At 46.2% G+C, this 23,017-nt stretch overlaps 3 protein-coding genes across 8 annotated transcripts in view; 1 reads left to right on the top strand and 2 right to left on the bottom strand.

The window, feature by feature from the left end:
• The window catches only part of LOC8028566 (serine/threonine-protein phosphatase 6 regulatory subunit 3), a 54,683-nt gene extending 46,195 nt beyond the window's left edge, over window positions 1-8,488 (bottom strand). Inside the window, exons 1-6 of one of the 4 annotated variants that reach the window (XM_029992393.4) lie at window positions 7,676-8,488; window positions 7,030-7,097; window positions 6,130-6,209; window positions 5,163-5,249; window positions 1,873-2,059; window positions 1,308-1,445 (exon numbers count right to left, since the gene is read on the bottom strand). In XM_029992393.4, coding sequence (XP_029848253.2) covers window positions 1,308-1,445; window positions 1,873-2,059; window positions 5,163-5,249; window positions 6,130-6,209; window positions 7,030-7,089 — 552 coding nt within the window. In that variant the 5' untranslated portion in view covers window positions 7,090-7,097; window positions 7,676-8,488. Of the gene's footprint in view, window positions 1-1,307; window positions 1,446-1,872; window positions 2,060-5,162; window positions 5,250-6,129; window positions 6,210-7,029; window positions 7,098-7,351; window positions 7,624-7,675 lie in introns of those variants that run through there. The other 3 variants (XM_040499626.2, XM_029992392.4, XM_029992391.4) reach the window with 3 other exon arrangements.
• A 462-nt stretch (window positions 8,489-8,950) lies between these two features.
• LOC8028565 (charged multivesicular body protein 2a) lies at window positions 8,951-21,493 on the top strand. Its single transcript, XM_029992390.4, has 5 exons — window positions 8,951-9,168; window positions 11,964-12,138; window positions 13,056-13,235; window positions 15,083-15,213; window positions 20,025-21,493. The coding sequence occupies exons 2-5, from the start codon at window positions 11,971-11,973 to the stop codon at window positions 20,215-20,217; spliced, it is 672 nt and encodes a 223-aa protein (XP_029848250.2). The 5' UTR covers window positions 8,951-9,168; window positions 11,964-11,970; the 3' UTR covers window positions 20,218-21,493.
• An 82-nt stretch (window positions 21,494-21,575) lies between these two features.
• Window positions 21,576-23,017, bottom strand: part of LOC8037755 (tuftelin-interacting protein 11) — a 36,552-nt gene continuing 35,110 nt past the window's right edge. For all 3 annotated transcript variants that reach the window (XM_029992387.4, XM_029992388.4, XM_029992389.4), the window contains one exon: window positions 21,576-22,918. In XM_029992387.4, the coding sequence (XP_029848247.2) occupies window positions 22,745-22,918 (174 nt within the window). In that variant the 3' untranslated portion in view covers window positions 21,576-22,744. The remainder of the gene's footprint in view (window positions 22,919-23,017) is intronic.

Below are 23,017 nucleotides of genomic sequence, written 5' to 3' on the forward strand. Positions count from 1 at the left end.
CGAGACAGTTCAGCAACAACAAAAACGTGTTTGGGTGTCTCAATGATGTATGTGCACATGTAAAATGAGTAGTGCAACAATTTTTGAACTTTCAGTATGTAGCACTAAGAGCCAATCCCCGACATTGATAGCTTTTAAAAAGCATCCATTAGTCTTCCTCTCCGCTCAATGGCAGACACAGAAAAAATAGAGGAAAGAAACAGCATTCCTCTCATCAACTAACGAGGGCAAGTGGCCACGTGATCTGACGCTAATTATATACCGTCATTGTTTATCAGTCATGCAATGCGGATGGCAAAAAATAAAGCATGGGTTTAGCTTTAGACATTGTTAGGGTTCGGCTATTCTTATCTTTGATTGAACACCAACCATTACCCCAATTTTTGGCGATGCTGATTATCATAAGCCTGAGTACTCGGCTTGTGTTCATGACAATCGAGTATGTCACTGTGTCACGTGACTCGCAATGGGAAGTCGTGATGTAATGTGACGTCGCAGTGTCAACAATGCTAATAAATCTTGTGACGTTCTCAATGTACCGATTTCAACAAGCGTTCGGCACATCCGTGAAGCCGCCATAACTTTAGTTCAGAGGATGAACGCGGCAACGCCCGAGAGAGCTCGTGAGACCTCGTCTTCTGCACGCGCAGAGCTCCTGCGAAGTTGTCGCTCGTGTAGAAAGACTGAAGTTCCCTCGATGCATTGTGGTGGGGTAGCCAAACTGGCTAATGAGATCGGTTTATTTAAGTCGACTTGACTCAGAGAGTCACGTGACTATGCCGCGAGGCCACGTGACGTGACATTACTTGATAGCAAGTCTTGAGCACCATGATGTCGCGTGACCACGTGACACATGATTGATCATAGTGCCAATACAAAAGTACAGCGAAAAACCACAATTTTTCAAACATTGCAATTCGGTATACAACAATTTGATCACTACATAGAAATAAAGCTGCCAATTTTTATTTCTCAAGCATGTATTTTGTAAAAAAAAATAAAAAATACCGTGAGCCGTTTTGAACCGGTTACCGGTATTTTCTTACGGTCCAGTTCCGGTTCAGTTCCAAAATGGCAGCCTCGATTTCGGTTCAGTTCAGTTCCGGTTCAGCTAAAAATAACGGTTCAGTTCCGGTTTTCGGTTTGGTTCCGGTTCGACACTCTGGTGTCCGTAAACCACTAGAAAAACTGCCAGTAAAACCTTAGGTAAAGATTGCCAATATTCCCCTAGAGAAAGACTGCAACTATAATCTTAGGAAAGAGTGCCAGTAAACTCCTAGGGAAGGGGTGCCAAGCGGCAAGATTACCTGGGTAATGGACGTCCTTAGGATTTCGCTGTCCGCACAGGCCACAAACTTGAGCAGAAGGTCCATGATAGCGGAAGTGTCAATGTGCTTCAGGAGCAGATTCACGAAGTTCTCCTTCTGCATGCACGCATAAAACATCTGCGGAGAAACAGCACACAGGCCTCAATAAGTGCACAGCAAACAATCTCCGCAGAAAGTTAGGTCCTAGCACAAGACGGCCAAGATGCATGACCAAGGGCGTCGCCAAGTTTGTTGCCCACAACTGACTAGTAGATAACCGCAATGCAGGATCTTACCAGTTTTCATCAGTGCAAGCTACGATCTTGACGGAAAAACAAATTCAAAGTCTCGCCATCGAGCAAACTATTATCTCCAGCGCACTTATGCATGCTGTCCTTGGCTAAGGCCCAACACCAGAAGAAACCCTAATTGCAAGGTCATGAGCTGGAAGCACTCAAGTGCATTAACGAAACAGCTAGTTGCCAGTCAAATCCCTTTCGCACCGGGAACTTTAGTTTCTCCTGTCAATCGCTAACGAAGAAAGCCATGCATCTTCCAGACTGACCGTGTCTGCCCTGCGGGAGACCAGTATGCCGGCGGTCTTGCTGAAGAAGCTGGCGAGGAGCGGGTTCAGCGGCGGCTCGGCCTCCAGGTAGCCCAGCAACTTGGCCATCAGCGTCTCGCTCCGTACCAGCGCCTCGTTGATCTGAGGCACGTCCGACGTGAGGATCTCGCACGCTATGTTCGGGTACCTTGGTTGCACGGGAGGAGAACGCAGAAAGCGCAGAGTTCACGTAACAAATCTAGAAAAAAATGTCTGCCATTTTCTTGTGCATTTCAACTGCCTCGGAATTTGACACCTGGAACGCGGCTCTGAATGGTGTGTGAAACAGCCGCGTATAGATGCAGATATCTATGATCCCCGTGAGACCAGACTGCTGGCGACACTTTAATAAGTTATAATAACAATAAATCATAAAAAACATATGAAAAAAAAAAAATGCATGTCAAGGAAGTTGGGGTGTACAGTCATGTTCAGTTATTATAGACAACTCACATTATGGACAATATTCTAGGAGAACGGAGGTGTCCATATTAACAAGACATCGCTGTACTACAAAACTGGTGGGGTGTACTACCAAAAAGCTGGTACTAATGTAAAAAAAAAATTTAAATATTAGCTTATTTGTCTAAAAAAGAGCCGCAATTTTTGTTATAAAGATTTCTTTCGTTGAACTCATGCATTTGTTACTTCAGTGTAATTGTCCAAGTATATTTTGTTTGTTACAAACTATCGCTTTCGTCCAACTCTCTCGGAATGTATTTCTTTGACCACCCCCGTAATTGCCTTCGAGCAAAGGGCGACAGTACCAATAAATAAAATAAAAAAATAATGTACACAAAGAGGCTCATGAATATCTCTTACAAGGTTGATACCTATAGTCTTTTCCAGTGTGTCGAACCGAAAAAAATACGGGTTCGGTTACGGTTCAGGTTCAGGTAAATTTATTTTGTTCCGGTTCAGTTCCGGTTCGATTAATTCGATCCGCGAACCGGTTCGCGAACCGGTTCGGAAATTATAAATGACAAATCGCAACATCAAAATAAATTACAAATAAAACATCTGAAATCAGCACATACGAAACGGGCTACATCATAGTGTAAGGCTCAGGGATTTCTACCAGGAACGGTTTCTTTATGTGCACTCAAAGGTTACCTCACCGATGTTTACGCATTCGGACTTCATCTAATTGGGTCCGACGCAGTAGCTGTAAAATCCGCGACCTCCTTACAAACCCACTTACAAGTAGAACTCGCTAACTATTCCGCCACCTCGGCGTGTAAGCAATTGAAGGAACAGTGGGGGGAAAATACAGCTTTCTTTATTTGAACTAGCCTCCGGTAACTCAAATTAGACCGTTAAAGAAGTTTTCATTAAACAAGATACAGAATATGAAAAACACTTCACCGAACGCAACGCCAGAAGGACGCAATAGGATAAATATTAAAATAGAAGAGTTCGCTGTCTCACAAATATGTTAGCCTCTAAGTGCCTACACGAAACCGGATGCATTATTATCAAACTCCACAGCCTTTTCTTCCCTCATTCCGATGGAAGCAAGCTTCAAGAACTCGTGCGTTCTAGAAACGTGTTATGAAATGAGCACACAGCAGCATTTAGGATTTACGAGATTGTAGAAAAATGAAATCCCGTGACGCGATTTTTTTTTTTTTTTTTTTTTGCACAGCCTTCCAATTCTCTTTCTTCCGTGCAAGCCGCGACCAGTGCAATACTGGTTCCTATGTCAAGATTCATGGATGCAGCGTTTATATTCCTAAGACTGAGTGAAGAAAAATATGTAAGCGAGGTGTGTGTCAGTTGACGGCACTTAAAAAACAAATGGCATTGATAGCACATTCACTGTCAACAGCGCGTGGCCGAACCGTTTTGACATGAGCCGGTAACCGTTATTATTTTTCCGGTTCAGTTCCGGTTCGGGTTCATCGCGATAACAATATAACGGTTCAGGTTCGGGTTCAGTTCCGGTTTTCGGTTCGGTTCAGGTTCGACACCCTGGTCTTTTCTAACTTAATTTTCCGAGAAAACATTGGTGCTATGCACTGCAGGAAAAGAAATATAGTTGGCACATACTCAATCCAATTCAACTCGTCGTAACAAAGCGAATGCGCATATCTTTTTGTCCGCTTTCTTTCTCTGCCTTCCTGTCACTCTCTTCCTTGTTCCTCCGCTCAGGACCTGACGTTGGCATTTGCGATTTGCCGCGCTCTGCCCCGTCTGTCCCGTAGTCAATAAGTATCCTCTTGTCTGGTATAATCAAAGAGCAGCAGCTGTCCGCAGGTACTGGCCCGCAGTCAATTAGTATCTTCTTGTCTGGTATAATTTAGTGGCACTCTTTTGTTCGCAGTGTCATCCCATCAAAAAGCCTTGCCATTTATTTTTATTTTGTTGAAAGATAACTTTATCGCCATTTTTTCGTAGGTCTTTGGAACTTTCCCATAGCTTTTTTTCGAATTGGTGGCACTCGTGGGGAAAAATCTTGCGAAATGCTACAAGCCGAACCCTTCAATAGCCGGCAACTGCTTAAAATTTTAGTTTTGTCTCTACCATCGAGTAGCTTAAGAATGATTGGCCTGTTTTTGTTAGCGCTTTTCCTGCCCAGTCGATGTATTCTTTCTATTCCAGCCAGTTTGAACTTTTAGGATACTTTCAAACACATCTTTCTTCACAAGGTTTTAAAGAAAGGTGCTATCCTCATCCACTGTTTTGTGAATTGCGTATACAATAAAATTATTCCGTCTGCTCCGGTTTCCTAAGTCGTCAATTTTAGCCATTAGAAAGTCGACATTTTCTTTCAAGAGCCAAGATCTTATCCTGGAAGGCCACCAAAGTTGCTGTCAGCTGGGTCAGGTTGTCCACTCTTTGTTCGATTGTGGTCAGTCTCCCGTTTGTTTCTGCCATTAGTGAGTCCGTCACAGCCTTCCCTTCTTTTATATCTTTCACGTCTTTGGAGATTACCTGCAGCTATTCCATAAGCTGAGCCATGTCGGGTCCAGGGTTAGACTCGACGTCACCGCTCAACATGATAAGCATATTAAATACACTCCTAAAGAGAAGTATAACATTGCACAATGGCCGTGGGGCTGCTATACATCGCACCGAGAGTAGCAGTTGAGCAACAACGATTCTCCCTCGGCCACCTCGGACAATAAGCGTACGGAACTCCCAACTTGATCGCAGATGGCAAAAGAGAAAGAAGCTGTGTCGCTTCCACTATGTGATTTCTGAACAACCAGAAAAAAAAATATGCTGCAGGAAATGGCAGCAGCCCTCACTTGTAGCGCAGCTTCTCATCGATGTCTTCTGCTGGTTCTTGGATGATCAGGCTCACAAGCTCGTCCATGACGTCGGGCCGAATCAAACTTTATATTAAAAAAAAAAGCAGGGAAAAAAAAAAAAAAGTGAGAGATTGCCTACGTTTGCAGTCTTCAGAAAAATCTCGAAACCTCAAACAGATTGACGCAGGTCGCTCTTCACTCTGTACCATTTTACATAATTTACTTTAAAAAATACCAATATTTCACTTTCTACAACTTGCTTTCTCAGGCAATAAGCAATTTCTAAAACAAAAAAGCAAAGCTTTTTGCATTGTTTTTTTTTTTTTTCACTTTCTTTTATTTTGCTTTGATTAAAGTGAAATTCAGCGGTGCTTTCACCCTATACATATTTTCTAGTAATCGGGTTATAAAAACAGCCTAAGCCAGCTGGCTGGGGGTGTCTTTAAACATGAAACTGATAGTCCGACAAGCGACTATGTTTCAAAACGAGAAAAACTCCCGAAACAAAGAGCAAACCACTGCGCTCCATTAACAAGTGAGAGTCCATCCTGTGCATAGTTATTCTTTCCAAACCGATGTTACCGAATTAACACCTTGCTCATCTCAGCCCCTATTTAGCCAAATTTTATAGAAAATTCTGATATTTTCCAAGAGAACTATATTGAAATGAGCATGTCATGTTATTCAAATCAATGCTCGCACAAAATGAAGCCATCATTTTTTTTTTGCTTCTACAAGTCCACCAGAGAAATGTAGCAATTTTGCAGTCGGGATATTAGTAAGAACAATCATTGACCTAGAACAGACAATACAAGGTCACGAGTGCGTGAGTTGCAGCATTCTTGTTTGTCGCCACAGTCCAGAGCTGCACAGAGGTCTTCCCGCGACCAAGCGACACCTTTTTTGGGCCATTGCTACGAGAGAAAGAGAGAGGCTGCAGGCGGCAGAAGGTGTCATAACTTACAACTCAATAAGCAGCTTGGTCTGAGCCTTGCACTCCTGAAGAATGTCCTCTTCATCCATCAACTCCTTCAGCGTGACATTCTAGACAAAAGCACAGAGCGAATCAATGCTCCTGGTTGGTTGCGGGGCTTTAGAGGCCCCCTTCTTGTTTGTGCAATGCGCTGTTGTTCCAAAGTCTGGCTCGAATGTTACGACATCCACAGAAAGGCGATTCCCACCAGGTGGGCCCAAAAACTTCTTCCCAGTTATGGCGTAAAGCACAAGAATGGCTTTGGATAGCTTGCTGTCCTTCAGCCTCATTAGCCGGCTATTTTCCCTAACGTGGCTGGAGTTTTGGGGACTGAGGACACGTTACATCCAATATGACGCAAACTTGCAGATGCTAATAATTAAAGGGACAGCCAATGTACTATGATCGGCGACAGGCTAAGAATGCAGACACAGTGGACATTTGGCCTCCAGAACACGCTCGCTGCCTACCACGTTTGAAAGTAGAGCCTCAGGGCACCGCCACATTGCTCGCGTCATAATCAGATTACGACCTCTTGCTAAGGCGTCATAATTGGATTATGACTCTCCTAAGCACACCCCAAGCAAGCAAGAAGATGGCGGCGACCTGAGATCGTACTTGCAAACGTGCATTGAAGGTGCTAAGACACCTTTGTAAATTGGTGCTCATGCTGAAAATTTTCTGAATGGTGTACTGGTGTGCTCATGCCATACCTGTGAGGCAACTAATGGTTTAGTAGACTACAAAAAAGGCCACCTGATGCTGGAACATGCCCTCTTAAGTGGCACAACATAGCAAACAACTTGTAATTCGGTAGACATTGTCTAAATGTGCGAAAGCCAAGAGAAGGTCGTTTTTTTGCCAAGGCTTGTGTCGAGTAAAAAAGCCCACCTCCTTCCCAAGGAGCGTCTCCAAGTGGGAGGTGGTGATCAGGTTGAACTTCCAAAACATGTTGACGGCTGTAAAAGCAAAAACACAAAACAAAAACGATTAGAGGTGCGTTTTGCCGACGCACAACTTTAGCTGCCAATCCCGAAAGAACAGTCGCGCGCTTCTGCTCCAATTTTTGTTTCTGTTTAATTCGAACGTGACTCACGGGGAAAACGAATCGGCCTGCAGCGACGAAACGGCAATCGTACCAACTCACACGCGGTAGAGTAACAACACAATGAACAGTACAGGGGAACAGTTGGCTGCGTAATATGCTCCTCACCCGACATGAAACACTTCATGTGAACTGTGTCAGTCGCTATTCTTCGTTAAAGAGACATTCCGGGCCCAAAACTCCGCTGTCATCATCGGGGTTAGCGCACACTTTCACGTTGTGGCATCAATCACGAGTTACGAAGAGAGCAAAACGGCCCATAGAGCGCTAGTACGCCAAACAAAGGAAGTACGTGAATCGCGGAATAGCGACGCCTCCCGAACTCAAGAGTGTCGATAAGCCACCAACTAAGCACAGCCGCACAGCTAGTAAAAGAGCAAGAGTTCGATGCAGCGAAGGGAGCGTACGCCGTGCCAAACGAATTTCACTTACCGACGGACGGGCTGCGACGTGCCGATTTTTTCGTCTCTATATAGACACAAACGCACAATCAGAGCCAGCCGACGAAGTTGATCGTTGCTTCCAGCGATCAAGATAAGCCACGAAGTTGGTGGCACACTAGCGGCCGCGGCACTCGGGCCCCAACACTTGACCCGGAGACACAACAGCCGCTCGCCAGTGACAGCGCAACAAAAGCACCGATTGTTCGTCCTTCCCCCAACGCCGAACAAGGGTCGCAGCGACCGCGGGGGCCTGCTTTTCGCAGACCCAACGCCGATATTTTCCGATTAGGCTTACAAACTCTCAAGCAAATAAATAAGGAGAGCAAATGGGAGTCCCACGGCACAGTTGTTGTGCGAAGCTGTGCACAGCGCACGGGTCCGTTTCGCGACTCTGAGCACCGTTCTACAACACAGGGTCGGGCAGTCGTAACAGTCCGTTGTACGATGCGGCGTCGGTACCGGTCGGTAACGGCCCAGCTGAGCGTTGCAGGGTTGCGAAGTGCTCGTGGACGTTAAATTAGGACTGACACTGAGCGCTCGTCGTGAATGAAGCCTGTGCGATGAAGAGCGCGGTCGTGCTCTCGATCCTTTTCTTCCCTTCACATGGACGCTTTGGTGGGCAATGAGTCTGTGCTACGGCCGGCCACGGGTTAGAGATGTCGAGCAGGCTGGCTGCTGCATCGGCCGAGCACGTCCACGTCCGCCGCCGAACGCAGAATCCCACAGGACGCGATTACTGAATGAAGCCACTCGCATTGAACCAACATAGTTTTAGCCCAAGATGGCAGCCGGAGAATGCTCGCTTTCCACGGAGGCGTGTTCACCTAATCCGTTTACTCGTTTAGTCGGTTTAATTGACTCGAGCGGCCCTCGAGTTAAGCTCCTCAAAAACAAAACTTACTGAAAACTACTTAAATAAACTATATGCTTGAGATAAAAACAACCAAATAGAATACTAAATTTGTCTTATAAATTCTCATGAAACTTACGCAAACAAGAAAATAAGGCAAATAACTGAAAGACTGAAAATTAAAGAGCACGTGACACTCACTCTAGGGTCTAGGGTTACTAGCGTGACCAAAACGACTTTTTGTGGCTTTAGTGGTGTCCGTCTTGTTTGCTTATTTTATTGCTTAAAAGCTTATAACGCCATATGGCGTATCTTTTAAAGGCCGTATTTTGCTTTGTAAGGAGATATCGATCTTATATTTACAAATTAAAAATTACCGACCGACTGAAGTTGTCGGTGCCCTCCGGTCTCATTGTGTGTCATCACAAGGCGTGCCGCCATATCTCTTTGCAATCATCTGTGTTTGTCTGTGTCTTGTCAGCTTTGCCTGTGGTCGCTCCCGTTGAGTCACCTGCCGTGAAAGATTTCATCGGCGATTTGTGCGCAGCTTCGTCGAAACAGTGTCCCAACTCTACCCTGGTTGTATGCGAGCGACCTGATTGCCTTCTACTAGCTCATCGGAACCGCAATACGTAGGTCGACGTTGGTTTCATCGAAATACAAATGCTAGATCTAAACCGACGACGCTTATCTGCGCTGTGGGGTTGGTCCAAGAGTTGTCATTTGCATCGCGATTACAACATCTGATTTTGTGTCGGGCTCCCGTCTTCCATCTCACCAGTGCCGTGTAACGAGGCGGGTGCATTTCTAACGAGTAATGTTTTGCTCAAATATCCATGCGGGACAGAGCCCATCGTTCCGATTACGCGCCTGGTCCCTTGCTTCAGAGGTGCTCAGATGAACTCGCATTTCATCGTACGAGCATACTCCTCCGTATCACATAGTACTTTCCAGTTAACGAAAGGAGTGACAGGGAAAGGTCAGAACCACGCGGAACTTGGAGTACTTTGTATTTATCGCATCAGTGAACAAGCGTGCTAGTGCTGCAATATGATCGACAGGCGTTTCGTTCATGATGTTGGGTAGAGTTTGGCCAGTCTATGATCTCACCGCCGTAACGCCCCGCCAATCAGCCCGCGGCAGAGAGCGAGAGGCGTGAGCGCATGCGCGTGGACTCCCAGCTGAGCAGGGAGGGCCGCCATCTTCATTCATTCGCCCGGCGGAATGCATCGGATCGACATCTAAATTTCGGTTCTTTCCTTTTATTTGGCAGGCTCTGGCAAGAAAATGATATAGTGCTATTCCTCGGTGGCTTAAAGAAAAAACTAACTAATGAAGTTTTCCACGTTTGAATGCAAACTTTGGTTCAGGCGAAAAAAAAATAAGTCCGTAGCAGACAACGCGTAGCCTCAACAGTGCTCTGCGCCGACAGCGTTGCATCAAAATGGCGGTCGTCTCCTCTTGTTCCCTTCTTTCTCTCTCGCTCCTTTGGCGCTATCCTCCCTTTCCTTCAATTTTCTTCTCTCCAGTGCCTTCGTCGCCACACCCACTGGCCAGACTCTCCTAATATATGGCTTTGATTAACTCCTCTGGATAGCCAGGTCACCACAGAAGGCCGTAGACTCATACCTATAGGTTTGCAATGCCTCGCATATAGCCAGTAATAATATACCTGCATATTTATTTATTTATTTAAGAAATGCTGCATGCAGATATATAGGAATAGGGGAGAGAAACATTGCAGGAATAACCGGTTTCGTTTTCGTGCGTGTCCAGCCGTGGTTGGGGACCTTGACATGCTATACTTCACCTTTTGTTATGGACGGCATAAGACACTACAAACCATCGAAGACAATCCAGTGCTGTGTGAGTGTCGTGAACTCTGGGAAGGGCGCAGCAACGGTTCAGATGCATAGTCACGTGCCACATTTACAGCACTCAATTGACCGAGATGGTTGGTAGCGTATGCTGCAGTCCATTTTAAAGTGAAACGGAGCATAATGGGCCACACGATGGACAGTAGCTATTATGAACTCTTCTCCCCCACTCGAAATGATGACGCAAGGGCGTCCGTTGTCGATATTGCCAAATGCTTGAACAAGATCCCCAACCGCTACCGCCAAGATTTCATATCAGGTTCGCCGATTGCAAAGTAAGTGTGCTACCACAGAGCCATGCCACCTGCTTTAGTGCACCGGCTTATAAACTACACGTGTTGAGGATGCCTGTACGTATGAGCCTCGCATACCGATGACTGTGTCATCTATAGACCGATTCATTCACTCCACAATCAACTAATTTTGCAAAACAATCTCCAACTCATTATTCAGTGGTGTCATAAATGGCAAATGGCTTTAAACTATAATAAATGTAAATCGCTATCTTTTTCCCGCAGTTCACATGTTCTATCCTCCTCTTACCACCTTTCTGGCATCCCAGTAACTGCTTGTTCATCGTATAAATATCTAGGAATTCATCTGACATCTGACCTGTCTTGGACCACCCATATAACATGTCATCGCCGATGCTAACCGCACTCTCGGATTTCTTCGCCGTAACCTCAGACAAGCTACATTCCCCGTAAAACAACTAGCTTGTACTACCTTGGTCAGAACTAAACCAGAATTCACTTCTTCCATATGGTCACCGTGGCAGGCATACCTAACTGACATCCTTGAATGCATTCAAAGCAGAGCGCTCCGTTTTATTTATTCCAACTATTCCCCTTACGCAAGCGTATCAGGATTTCGCCAATCAGCTAACTTTGGCACTCTTTCTCACCGCTGCAGGATGTCTCGTCTTTCTCTTCTTCATCGGATCTTTTATTACAACAGTCATCTCAGACAAACTTTGTTATCACCTCCTTACCGCATTTTCCCTCGTCTCGACCATTCTTGTAAACTCCGTCCAATTTCATCATCAACCGTCACTCACCAAATGTCTACTTTACCATTGGCCATTGACTACTGGAACTCGCTGCCTGACGTAATTGTTTCCTTATCTGATACTAAGAAATTTTCTGCAGCCATTAGCTTATTTTTTTCTAAGCCACAACTAGATTACAGCGTGTTTGTGTAGATAAATTTTTTTTTTTGTTTGTTTTTTGTGTTCACTCCCTTGTATAATGCCCCTTGGGCCTTCAAGGAATAATAAATGATGATGATGATGATGACTAGTTGGCCACAGTTGCAATGACATCGCATCATGCCACCCGAGTCTTGCGCTGCGTCAGCTAGAGGGCTTTTTTCTGTATAAAATTAATGGGTGTGTCACCCTTCCAGCAGACATTGGCAATGGCTCCCTCGTGTAACGCGCCGACCACAACAGAAGCGAGCACATCATCACAGGTTTCCTGCAAGATACATGAGGATTACATTAGGGTCCGATAAGGTGTCGCTGCGACTACTTTTTCTTTTGGCCGCCGCAGAGCCGAGATGGAGTGGCTGTTCGGCAAGAAGAAGACACCGGAAGAGATGCTGAGACAGAACCAGCGCGCCCTGAACAAGGCCATGCGTGACCTGGACCGAGAGCGGGCCAAGATGGAGCAGCAGGAGAAGAAGATCATCATGGACATCAAGAAGATGGCCAAGGACAACCAGATGGTCGGTCCTGCCGGTCATTCCTTCACGAGAAAAAGCTCCTCCCCATGCCTTTCCTCTTTTGTTGCTCCCCAATTCATTCACCAAATACCACATGCCATCTGGGGTCTCTGGAGTACCGAAGAGCACGAGTCCCAGGAGCTTGATTTTGGAACTCTTGCCCTCTGTTAGTTTCTTGTCTCCTTTCTGCATGGCACTGTCAATTCGGAAGGGGAAGCTAAGAGGATAATTGAACGGGATAAAAACAGCGCTCAAAGGAATGAAACAGAAGGACGGAATGTGACGGGACGAACAGCGGATGTTCCTCCTGTGGTCCTTTTCCTTTGAGCACTGTTTTTCATCCTGTTCAATGATCGCCACCGAGCCCAACGTACCACCTTGCTAAGAAGGTCTCTCGCGCAGAACATCGGTGGTCTGTTGGAATGCAAGATCTGCGGGAGTAGCTCTGCCTCCAGTGCCTTGGCCATGCATGCACTGAAGTGCTTTCGAAAGTGCAGAGCTCGCACTGGAGGCATAGCTTCTACTACCGACCCAATGCTGCAGCAGGCAATAAGTTGTACAATAGCCTTTCTGAAAAAAAAACACAAAAAAACGAGGCAGTGCAGCGAGAGAGGGCGATAGAAAAAGGCATTAAGCGGTCTCCGATCGTGGAAGAGCTGCTTTTGTGGGGACCGCCCATCGGGTATTTCCAAGAAGGAATTTTTTAGGGCAAACTCTTTTGTTCTGTACACCCAGGAAAGTGAAGAAGAGATTTTTCGGGGGGGTTGCATACAAGCCATTCCAATCATTGCCTCCTGTGTGCTGCGGTTTTTTGCCTCCTGGGCCGTGGGACGCACTCTTAGTGCATGCAGCCTTTTGCGGAATGTCGTACGCTGCACACACTTTCATAGCCCAGTGGCGCCTGCCCGATTCGCTCGCAGGACGCGGTCAAGATCATGGCGAGGGACCTCGTGCGGACCAGACGCCAGGTGAAAAAGTTCATCCTGATGCGGGCCAACATCCAGGCGGTGTCCCTCAAGATCCAGACCCTGCGGTCCCAGAACGCCATGGCGCAGGCCATGAAGGGGGTCACGCGGGCCATGCAGAACATGAACAGACAGGTGTGTAGGCAATATCGCCCTGCCGTGGCACGTGTCGTCTTTGGTCGTAGCACGGTGTCTGGAATGTGTCTTCTGCCAATGCGTCTAGTGTCCCATACCACTCACGTGCATCAAAAGGGGTCCCAAAGGGGCAACAAGCGCCGCCGGAAAAGCCGGAGTGACATGGTGTCGGATGTCGGGATCCTGGCAGTTAGTCGTAGAAGTTTGTACGAAAAATACAAACTTCTATGACCTTCGGTGCAAAGGATGAGAGTTAATGCACGAAAATCGATAAAGTGCTCCTTGAGCTCTTTATCGATTTTCCATCAGAACTAATTTTTTAGCTTCTTGAAAAGCAGGGATCGAGGAACCAGAGGAGATGACACATGCACTTTTTTAAGTGCTTAAATAGTACATACATGTCACAAAATAGTTGAAATAAAAATTAATGCAACATTTTTGTTTTGTTTTTTAGGTGCTTAGGTAAGAAGTATGTCACGCAAAATGAACTTTTTCATTGAAATAAAAATCATTCTAGTGCGATATTTACGTTGTGAGACGTCTCAAAATACAGGGTGTTCCTCCCAAAAAGTTACAAGATTCTTTCTTCACCTCAAAAATAAAATATGCGTCGCCGAACGCTAATTTTCTGCCAAAATGTAGCGCTGGCAGTTCAAAACAGATGCCGAAATTTGTGTGAATGAATTCTTTTGCTCCTACCCGTTTCGAAGAATGACACGACACACTGGTTCGACAAAACATTCACTGTCATCACCCGCGGCGCGAGCGATGCCGGTGAATATAAAAAGCCGTTGCACATCCACTGAGACCGCCTTTTATCAGTGGTGGCCCCCTCGCGGTGCAAATGACTGCGGATGATTTGGCATGCGAGCCTCCGGCTCCAACGCTTTAGATCTCCAGGTTGCCTACAAATTTCAAAATGAAACGTCTTCTTTAAAAGTTACGATTAAGCGATTTTCTGAAATGTTTTATAAAAAGATGGCGGCCGACAGAGCTCCTGAATATGTGCAGCCAAATGGCACCAGTTACCAAAAATGGATCCCATTTTCCCATTGGAATAACTTTTGATTGAGACATTGTTTAGTTCCAAAACATTGGCATCTGGTGCGGACCACTTAGCACTATACAGTCATGTCTCGTTAATATGGACCCTGTTAATATAAATACCCCGCTATATGGACACCACTTTCTGGGACAAACTGGGAAAATACATGCATTTTTGTCTCGTTATTATGGACAACTCACATTATGGACGATTTTTTAGGGGAACGGAGGTGTCCATTTCGACGAGAAATCACTGTATTGGGCAGAGAACGAGCGTTCGGCGATGTCTAGTTTATGTTTGCTGCGAAAAGAGCACTAATATATTTTTCTAGGGAGGGAGACAAGCTGTAGAAGCTTGTTTCACAATCTCTCTCTACTAAAAATGAGGTACAAGAAACATTTTTTTTCTGGAAAAGAATATTTTGCCTATAATCCTACCCAAGCACTTAAAAAAAAAAAAAAAAAAAAGGTTTAAGACTTGTGTTTTTTGAGGAGTGACAAGAACTCAAGACAAGGATGAATTCCTCTTCATCCAGCTCTACTACTCAACGTCTGTCAAGCTCGTAGTAAACAAAATTTCTGCTCGACAAAGGATTGGAAACAAACGTGTTCAGTGCTCTTTAGCAGCGTGGTCGCCCAAACAGTTGGTGACGAACGTCTGCAGACGACATTGATGACCAGTTTTGTTCTCGTCACCGACGAGTTCTTTAGCTAGGTTACTGGCCCCGTGCCTTTCTTACTTGGCGATCTTGAGAAGTCCGTTCGTGAGCGCCATATTTTTTCTCGCCCAACCGGCGTTGCAGCTCAACCTACCCCAGATCCAGAAGATAATGCAGGAGTTTGAGAAGCAGTCGGAGATCATGGACATGAAAGAGGAGATGATGAACGACGCCATCGACGATGCCATGGGCGATGACGAGGACGAGGAGGAGAGGTGAGTGGTGACCCTCTTTCCACCGTAATCTGGTGTCCGCCCCTTTGGCGCATGCTTCTCCACAAGTGGTGCACGTAGAGCCGGCGGCACCCATTCTTTTCAGCATAAAAGCTGGTTCACTCACTTGTGTTTGGTTGAAACTGAGTGCATCCAGCTCCCCTGTGCAGCCTTACAACAGATTCAGGATGGATGCACAACAGTTGTTCCCTTTTGAATCGTGCGGTGACTTGCACCACCTAGCCAAATGGATTTTTTTTTTAAGCTCCGAGTTAAATATTGTTTAATCAGATTTAGCCCCTATTCGTCCCTTGATTTTAGCCGCCAGTCCTCTAATCTTCTTGGCCGTACTTCCTCAGACTCCCGTTGGACAAATGACGCCTATATAAAATCTACTCCTCCGACGCTGGAAGTGACGCCATCTTGTTGATTATAAATAAGTAATAGAAATCATTATTACATACATACTATAATGTATCTTTAAAAATAAATAAAAATAAAAATCAGCTTGTTCGATTTTAATCCAGTTTTACAGTAAACATTTTTGCCACGAAACCAGTTTATTTGTAACCCATTTAATAGCAGCCTAGCAAAAGTTATGAGCTATGAGAATAGTATTAGTACATATAAATACATCTTTCTTGTCTGTGTGTCACGAGACATTATTATTGTGGGCATGGTGCTAGGGCATGCTCTGCGCTTCTCCTACCTACTTGGCTACTCCTTGCGTTGCACATTGCACGCTTGTCCTGACCGGGCGCTCGTCCTGTAAGAAGAATGTCTCGTAGCTGATCTGGTGCCCATAGCCTTCGTCACACTGCCAGCGAGTGGAACATAGCACGACGGTCTATACTCCCTCACCAGCGTGACTGACGGTAGCGACGGTTGAGTGCGCCCGTGCGCTTAGATGGGTGTTTGGTATTGCAAAGACCTTAAAGGACACACGCAAAGGGAAAAAAACATTTCTTTTAGACAGCTTAGATGGAAAAAAGATGTCATAAAACAATTTTACAATGAAAAAAAAAATTTTTAGAGCTATATTTACAGCGCTATACGAATATGTAGTTGGTGCTTGCGGGAGCCGCCGCTAATCACGTGGTAGGCCCGCGCCGCCGCGCTGCGTCGCCGCTGCACACTGAGCGTTGTGCGAACGCCGCTTCAACGCGTTTCTCCACGCTGCCGTCGACGCCGCCGCCGCACAAGTTCGTCTGCTTCGGGGCGCCGCCGCCTTCGTCTGACCGGCGCACTCGTCTATCACGTCTGCTTGCGCTTTTTCAGGAGTTTCCTTTGGGCTCAAAAAAGTTACTTATTCATCTTAGTTTTTTGTTATACTTTAAACAAAGATAAATAAGTTACTTTTAGAGGCCATAGGAAGCTTCCGAAAGAGCACGAGCACCACGTGACAAATACGGGCCCTTCACGTGATAAATGAGGGCCACTTTCTTGCGGCGTCCGCCGGCGCCAACTACAAATTCGTATAGCGCCGTAAATGTAGCTCTAAAATTTTTTTCTTGGTTGTAAAATCGTTTTATGATATCCTTTTTCCATCCAAGTTGTTTAAAAAAAATGTTTTTTTCCTTTGCATGTGCCCTTTAAACGTGACCCGAATCATTGAATATCATACCTAATAAGTTGCTTTCGACGGGCCAACAGCCGAGTTGCGTTAAGGTTCTCACTTGCAGCAGCAAGTGCACATAACCCAGCTGCAGGATGGTTGAATGGATAGGCCGGTTAAATCTCTAACTGGGTCCACTTGGGGTCTAAAACTAGAACTGGGATAAGCCGGTTCCAGTTGGGAACCAACGGGTGCCTAACTGGAAATCAACTAAAAGCAAAGCATTGTAACTGGGATGTATTTAGGCCTAATTTTCGCGATTTGTGCGAATCGCCTACAATTCGCAAAAAATAGCTCCTGCGCAGAATTCCGGTAAAATGTAAACACATTGGAATCTATATTGAGATCCCACCGTGTCGCGAAAATTAGAACCTGCGAATCATTCCAAAACTTCAGCTTCGACCTAAATCGCGAAATATGCGGAGGGCAAGTTCGTCTGCTTTTTGCGCAGGGGGTAGCGGTGACGTCAGAGTGCCGAGCCCTGATTGGCTGATTGCGACCCCCTATCTGAGCGTCGTCTGCTCCTTTGCAACGTCAACTGCCCACAACGTCGTCTGCGTCTGTCTTACCTTTCCTGCGACTTTCGGAAGTGCAGAGGCCAGATTTACGAAACGATCTTACGCCATAAATGTGCGTAAGACAAAGCTTAAGAACAAATTCGTATTCACGAAACGAAATTTTTGTTTGTGCAGGTTACGACGAAATCCTACGACAGCTCCGAAGCTGTCTTACGCACTTCTTACGATCAAATCAACATGGCCGACAGCGTCGCGGTCGCGACGACCCACGGACGTTTATTTTTCTACGTGCGCTTCTCACGCGTCTCGACTTCAAGCAGCAAGAAAAAAGTAAAAAGTACTTGAAACAGACCACGACGAGCAAGAACGCAGGATCCACAAACACCCGGGAAAAGCTCCAACGACCACGATTCCACCGAACACGACCAAGCGAGTACGGCAGTTAGGCCTAGTAGGCATTCCGCGACTCGGCGACCGTCTGCCCACGACCGGCTGGCGTGCTGAATAGAATATGCCCGCGCGACCCTTGTGAACCCTTCCCGTATTATACTTTGATCGCTGACCTCAATTTTAGATTAAGAGGTAAATTTCTTCCTCTTGTTATCTCCTTGTTTCCCGAGGCAACGGTGACTCTCGCCGGTGAAAAAGCGGTGAATCTCCGACAGACGCAGGAAAGGTAAAGCAGCCATCGCTTTGATTAGCAGACGTAAAGCAGACGACGTTAACTGTGCCAACCCGCCGACGCCGTTAAAGAATGAGGGGTCTCGCCGCACACGAAATGAGGGAAAAAGTATTTGGGAGGGAACTTGCAGGCACTAACACGCTTACTCTCGGTTCTTAGCAAACAAACCTCGGCGCCTCGAGACACCTCGCTAGTGAGTCCTTTGACTTCCCTCCTTGATGCGCGTCTGCTAGTTGTTAGACAAAAACAACGTACCGCTCGAGTTATTTCGTCTGCTCTCTCTTAAAGACAAAGTCGAGTTCGCTCCGGAAGTCGCAGGAAAGGTAAGACAGACGCAGACGATATTGCGAGCAGACGACGTTGCAAAGGAGCAGACGACGCTCAGATAGGGGGTCGCGATCAGCCATTCAGGGCTCGGCGTTCTGACGTCACCGCTACTTCCTTTCTCATGCGCAGAAGACGAAAATGAGCCCACTTGCGAGGCGTATTGAGCTCGCGAAAAATAAGTCATTTACAGTATATAAAATGGCCCGTCTCTCCTCCGACGGTTCTGCGTCACTTCCGGCGTCGAAAGAGTGTTGGCCACACGGGCCTCCCCCCTCCGACAGGACTATGTTCCTTCCAGCATCGGAGGACTGATCTGCACAAAGCCCTCCCTCGTCCGACGGGAGTTGGAGAAAGCACTCCCATTCTTCTTTTACTGAACACTACTTGATCGAAACATTTTGTTTTAATGAAGTAGAGCCAATAATTAAAAATTTAATATCTAAAAAGTGATTAATTACTTATTACACTGAACACTGATAATTTTCCTTAAGGGGGGACACTGGCTAGAGAATGAACTTCTGAACTATTCAAGTGATCGGAATGAAATTTGCAGAGGAGATTCAACATCAGGTGTAGGTGTACTGTGCGAACTTTCAGCTCTCTAGGACAATTTTACATACCTGCATAAGAAGATGTGTCACTCTTTCTTAAGAAATCTATGATATGCAAATGAACCTATTAAGAACCATTTTGACTGCTTGAATATAATGTGGGGGATGTGGGACTTCGGGCTATCTAGTTTTTATAACTCTAATGTAAATATTTCAGGAAGTGTCATTACCTCAAAATACGAGATGCGTATCTGTCCTATGTCGATGCTTGAAAACATAGCTTTTTCTCAACGAGGACTTTAACTTACAACAAAGTAAAGTAGATAGCCAGATTCCCCAGTAAATTTCAGTTCAGAAACATCTTGATTGTGGTATCGGAATATTTTCACCTCCAAGCAAAAGATTCCTTTGTATGAAATTTGCAGCAGAAAGTGGAACTGAGAAAAATGCATTCAAACATTGAACTACTTTACTTTGTTACTGCGTCACAATGTGTTGACAATATTTCATATCAACGTAAGTATTTGGCATATGGTTATCAAATTTAGTGTAAGGGTGTATAATTAGTTTCTAAAAATGAAAACCTCAAAAATGAAAAATGAATTAAAAAAAAAAAAAATTGTAATTTAGGCCTCTTTTGTTTTATGCATAGCTCTTGCAGGAGCGATTTGATTTTCAAAAATACCTTATATGTGTACATACATGTAAACAAAATTACAACATGATAGATGTTGTATTCTCGACGGTTGTCTAAATAAACTTTGATTTGATTTGATATATCGACGGTTGTCTAAATAAACTTTGATTTGATTTGATTTATATATACTATACATATATATACAAGAATGGCAATGAGGGATCTGTCAATAGTAGAAATATAACAACATTAAATAATACGAGATGTGGAACACTCAAGGTAAATAGATAGTATTTTCACAGCTCGGCGCATCAACAAGTGCAACAAAAGAAATTATTCAAAATACAAACTTCATCGAGGAAAGAGTGGTGTTAGCAAATAAGCTCTTTACGACCACCAGTTTAAACAATATCGGATTCAAAAGAGCGACGACAACTGTTGCGTAGCAGGTTTTACGTCCAACTCTCACGAAACGTATTTGCAGCGACGCCATCGTGTCGGAAGTCTTGGACGAGCTCGGCCTCCAGCTGTCCGAGAAACTGACGGATCTGCCGGAAGCCGGCGGATCTCTGGCCGCGGCGCAGAAGACCAAGGCCGGAGGAGTTCCGGCCGCGGCAGCGGTCGGAGACGCAGATGCAGACCTCCAGGCGCGCCTCGAGAACTTGCGAAGAGAATAGCTTCGCGACGTGAAAACTTTGAAGAGAAGGAACGCCCCGGAGCTTTTCCGCACGCGTTTGGCCGTTGAACGCTTTCGAACGTCGCAATCTGACGTTCGTTTAGTGGACTGGAAAGAGTGTCTCTAAAATTGCAACTTCCGACAGACAAAAAAAAAAAAAAAAGAGAATCAAGGGGTTCCACGCAAGCTCTCGGCATCCCCTAAACGTCGTCGTTAGTTGTACCACGGTGTCCGTTATGCGTCTCAAACCGGCGTGCTTCCCGCGTCCTCAAAAGTTGTCCCTTGATTACCGCCCGACGCCATCTTAGAAGCGTCGTGTCGTCGCTGGCCGCGGTACTGGCGGTGTCGCGGCACCGGTGGTCAATGTGCCAGACGCCCTCTCTACTGCAGGCCCCTCTCCAGCTCGACAGCCCACGGAAGCTTTGGCGCCAAGACGCCCGCGTTCGCTCACGCTTTTGCTGGAACATCTACGCCCCGCCGCTGGGATCGCGACATCCGGCGACACGACACTCCGGCCTTTGCGACGTCGTTTGTTGCTGCTTCGGGACCACTTTCGACGCATAGGTGGAATAGGGCGCGAAACACGCCAGTTTGGAGACGCGTTCTAGGCACCATGATTTTACCGCAAAACTCGTTTTATCGGGATGCAGCTATGCAAAGAGCAAGTCGTCTGTTTCTTGCGCAGGAGTTGCGGTGACGTCAGAATGATGCCAAGCTCCGATTGGCCATGATTGACAGGATAGCGGGTAGACCTCAATGCTAGATACCTTAATCTAGCATTGAGGTCTACCCAGAAATAGCGATTAAACCTCGCTGCTAAATGCCTCAAGGTCTACCCACCGTTTTTTTACATTCAGCCAATAAGAGCTCAGCGTCCGTACATCATAGCAACCCGTGTGCAAGAAGCAGACAAACTTGCGCTCTGCATAGAAACGACGCCGTCAACAAACTTCGGAAAGCGGGTGCGTCTGTTACCCGCGTCGAATGGCTTACCCCCGCCTTACACGCAGAGGCAAGAGCGCACTCCCTGTGAAATGCAGGACGTCCCTGTTGGCAGGTTTGTGGGCAGTTAGGAAGCGGTTGTGCCAGCCTTATTTGCAGAAAGCCGTCTTGTTCGACGTCCGCTCTAGCACCCCGATATTGAGCTTATTTATCTTCGTAGCGCCGATACGTGCTTGTACAAAAAAGAAACAGCCGAGTTTCATAGTTCGTGTTTATATGTGTGCTTGCCGCAGCTGCGATTAAATTACGAGTTTACTTTCTTTTGTTCACTTTGACTTGCGTCTGACCTCTTTTCTGGGTATGTGACTGATACAGACAGTGTCAGATACACTTAAAGCACAACAGAGTCTGGAAGAGTCGGTTAGCATCAAACACACATTTATTTACAAACTGGGAGCAAATAATTCTTCGACGCTGTTGAGCACTCACCAGAGCTGCTAGAAGATGCACTGCGCTTGCTAACACAATAAAATTTTGTATCGTCACATTTTCATTTTGGCCTTTTCAGTGGGACAATTTAAAATGTTTCGCGGTGAACCTTGCCAAGATGGTTCTCAGTGTTTAACACCCGTCGTAAAATAAAATGCACTGGAAAGGACATCACAAAGCTTCCAGGTTTTCTGAAGGTGACAACGAGGAAATGCCTGCAAGTCTCGCCATGTCGAAAGCAGATTTAAAAAAAAATTTCCAATGTGCTGGCAGCTTTATTTATGACGTGTCTTGCATACAATGCAGCACAAACAGCCTTGACCATCTGTGCTCTTTGTATGCCTGGAGCACTCGTCAAGCGGCCCAGGGGGTTGGATGATGAGTCCAGTTTTATATCTGTCTCTTAGCACATTGGTTAAACATGCTGCCGAACATCTCTTCGGGTATCTTGCCAAAAGGTTGCCAAGCACCTAGCTTTACTCTTTCACCACACTTTCTTGCACATTAACCAGCCCATCTTCAAAATGTATTCTCGGCCATACCCGCAAGGATCTCTCCAACACAAGACGCTAAAACTAGTATCCGATACCCGTTGCAAATCGCGCGGCAGCTGCGGAAGCAGACCCTCCGACATTCGTTGCAGAGACATAAGAGGGTCTACCAACCGATCCGCCGTCGAATTTGCAAACAAATCCGTCGGCCAATCCACGAACGGATCCACGAAAAAATCTCGATGAATCCACAACAAAACTTGCACAAATCTACCAGTAAATGCAGCAACGAATAAAGATAAGCCGGTGTAGTTTGTTCCGATTCACACTGAAGTTTTACGCCAAAATATTGCGGGGACAAAAAGTGAGAGGCCACATGGGACAGGATGCGTTGTCCCGCGTTTCGTTCCTGCGTTTTTTGGCGTAAAGACCTCAGTGTGAACACCTTGTCCCGTGATGCCTTCACTTTTCAGCCCCGTTTAAATCTTTAAAGAATCGGTCCACGAATCCGACAATGAATCCGCCAGCGCAGTACACAATCGTCTGGCAGCTCCGGCTAGCCGCGGCACGATTAGGCCGCCGCCAAAGTCGTCCGCGCGGCGGCGCTCACGCGGCCATGTCCATGAGCGACTGCAGGGAGGTGGGCACCCAGGTCTTGCCGTTGAAGACGAAGATGACACTGCGGTCCAGGTAGAGCATCACGTGGCCCAGTCGGTAGACCTGCTTGGCCTCTTGGAAGCGGTGCGCTATCGGCATGAACAGCACATTCTTCTCCTGCGCCTGCATGAGGCCACGCGAGGAGCGGAACGGTGTCAAGAGAGGCCGGCGATGCCTCCCCATACAGAGATCGACTAAGGGACCCCCTTCCCCTCTTGAGAT

Source organism: Ixodes scapularis, unplaced genomic scaffold (genome assembly GCF_016920785.2).
Source record: "Ixodes scapularis isolate PalLabHiFi unplaced genomic scaffold, ASM1692078v2 PGA_scaffold4__175_contigs__length_147842914, whole genome shotgun sequence".
Lineage (NCBI taxonomy): Eukaryota > Metazoa > Arthropoda > Arachnida > Ixodida > Ixodidae > Ixodes > Ixodes scapularis.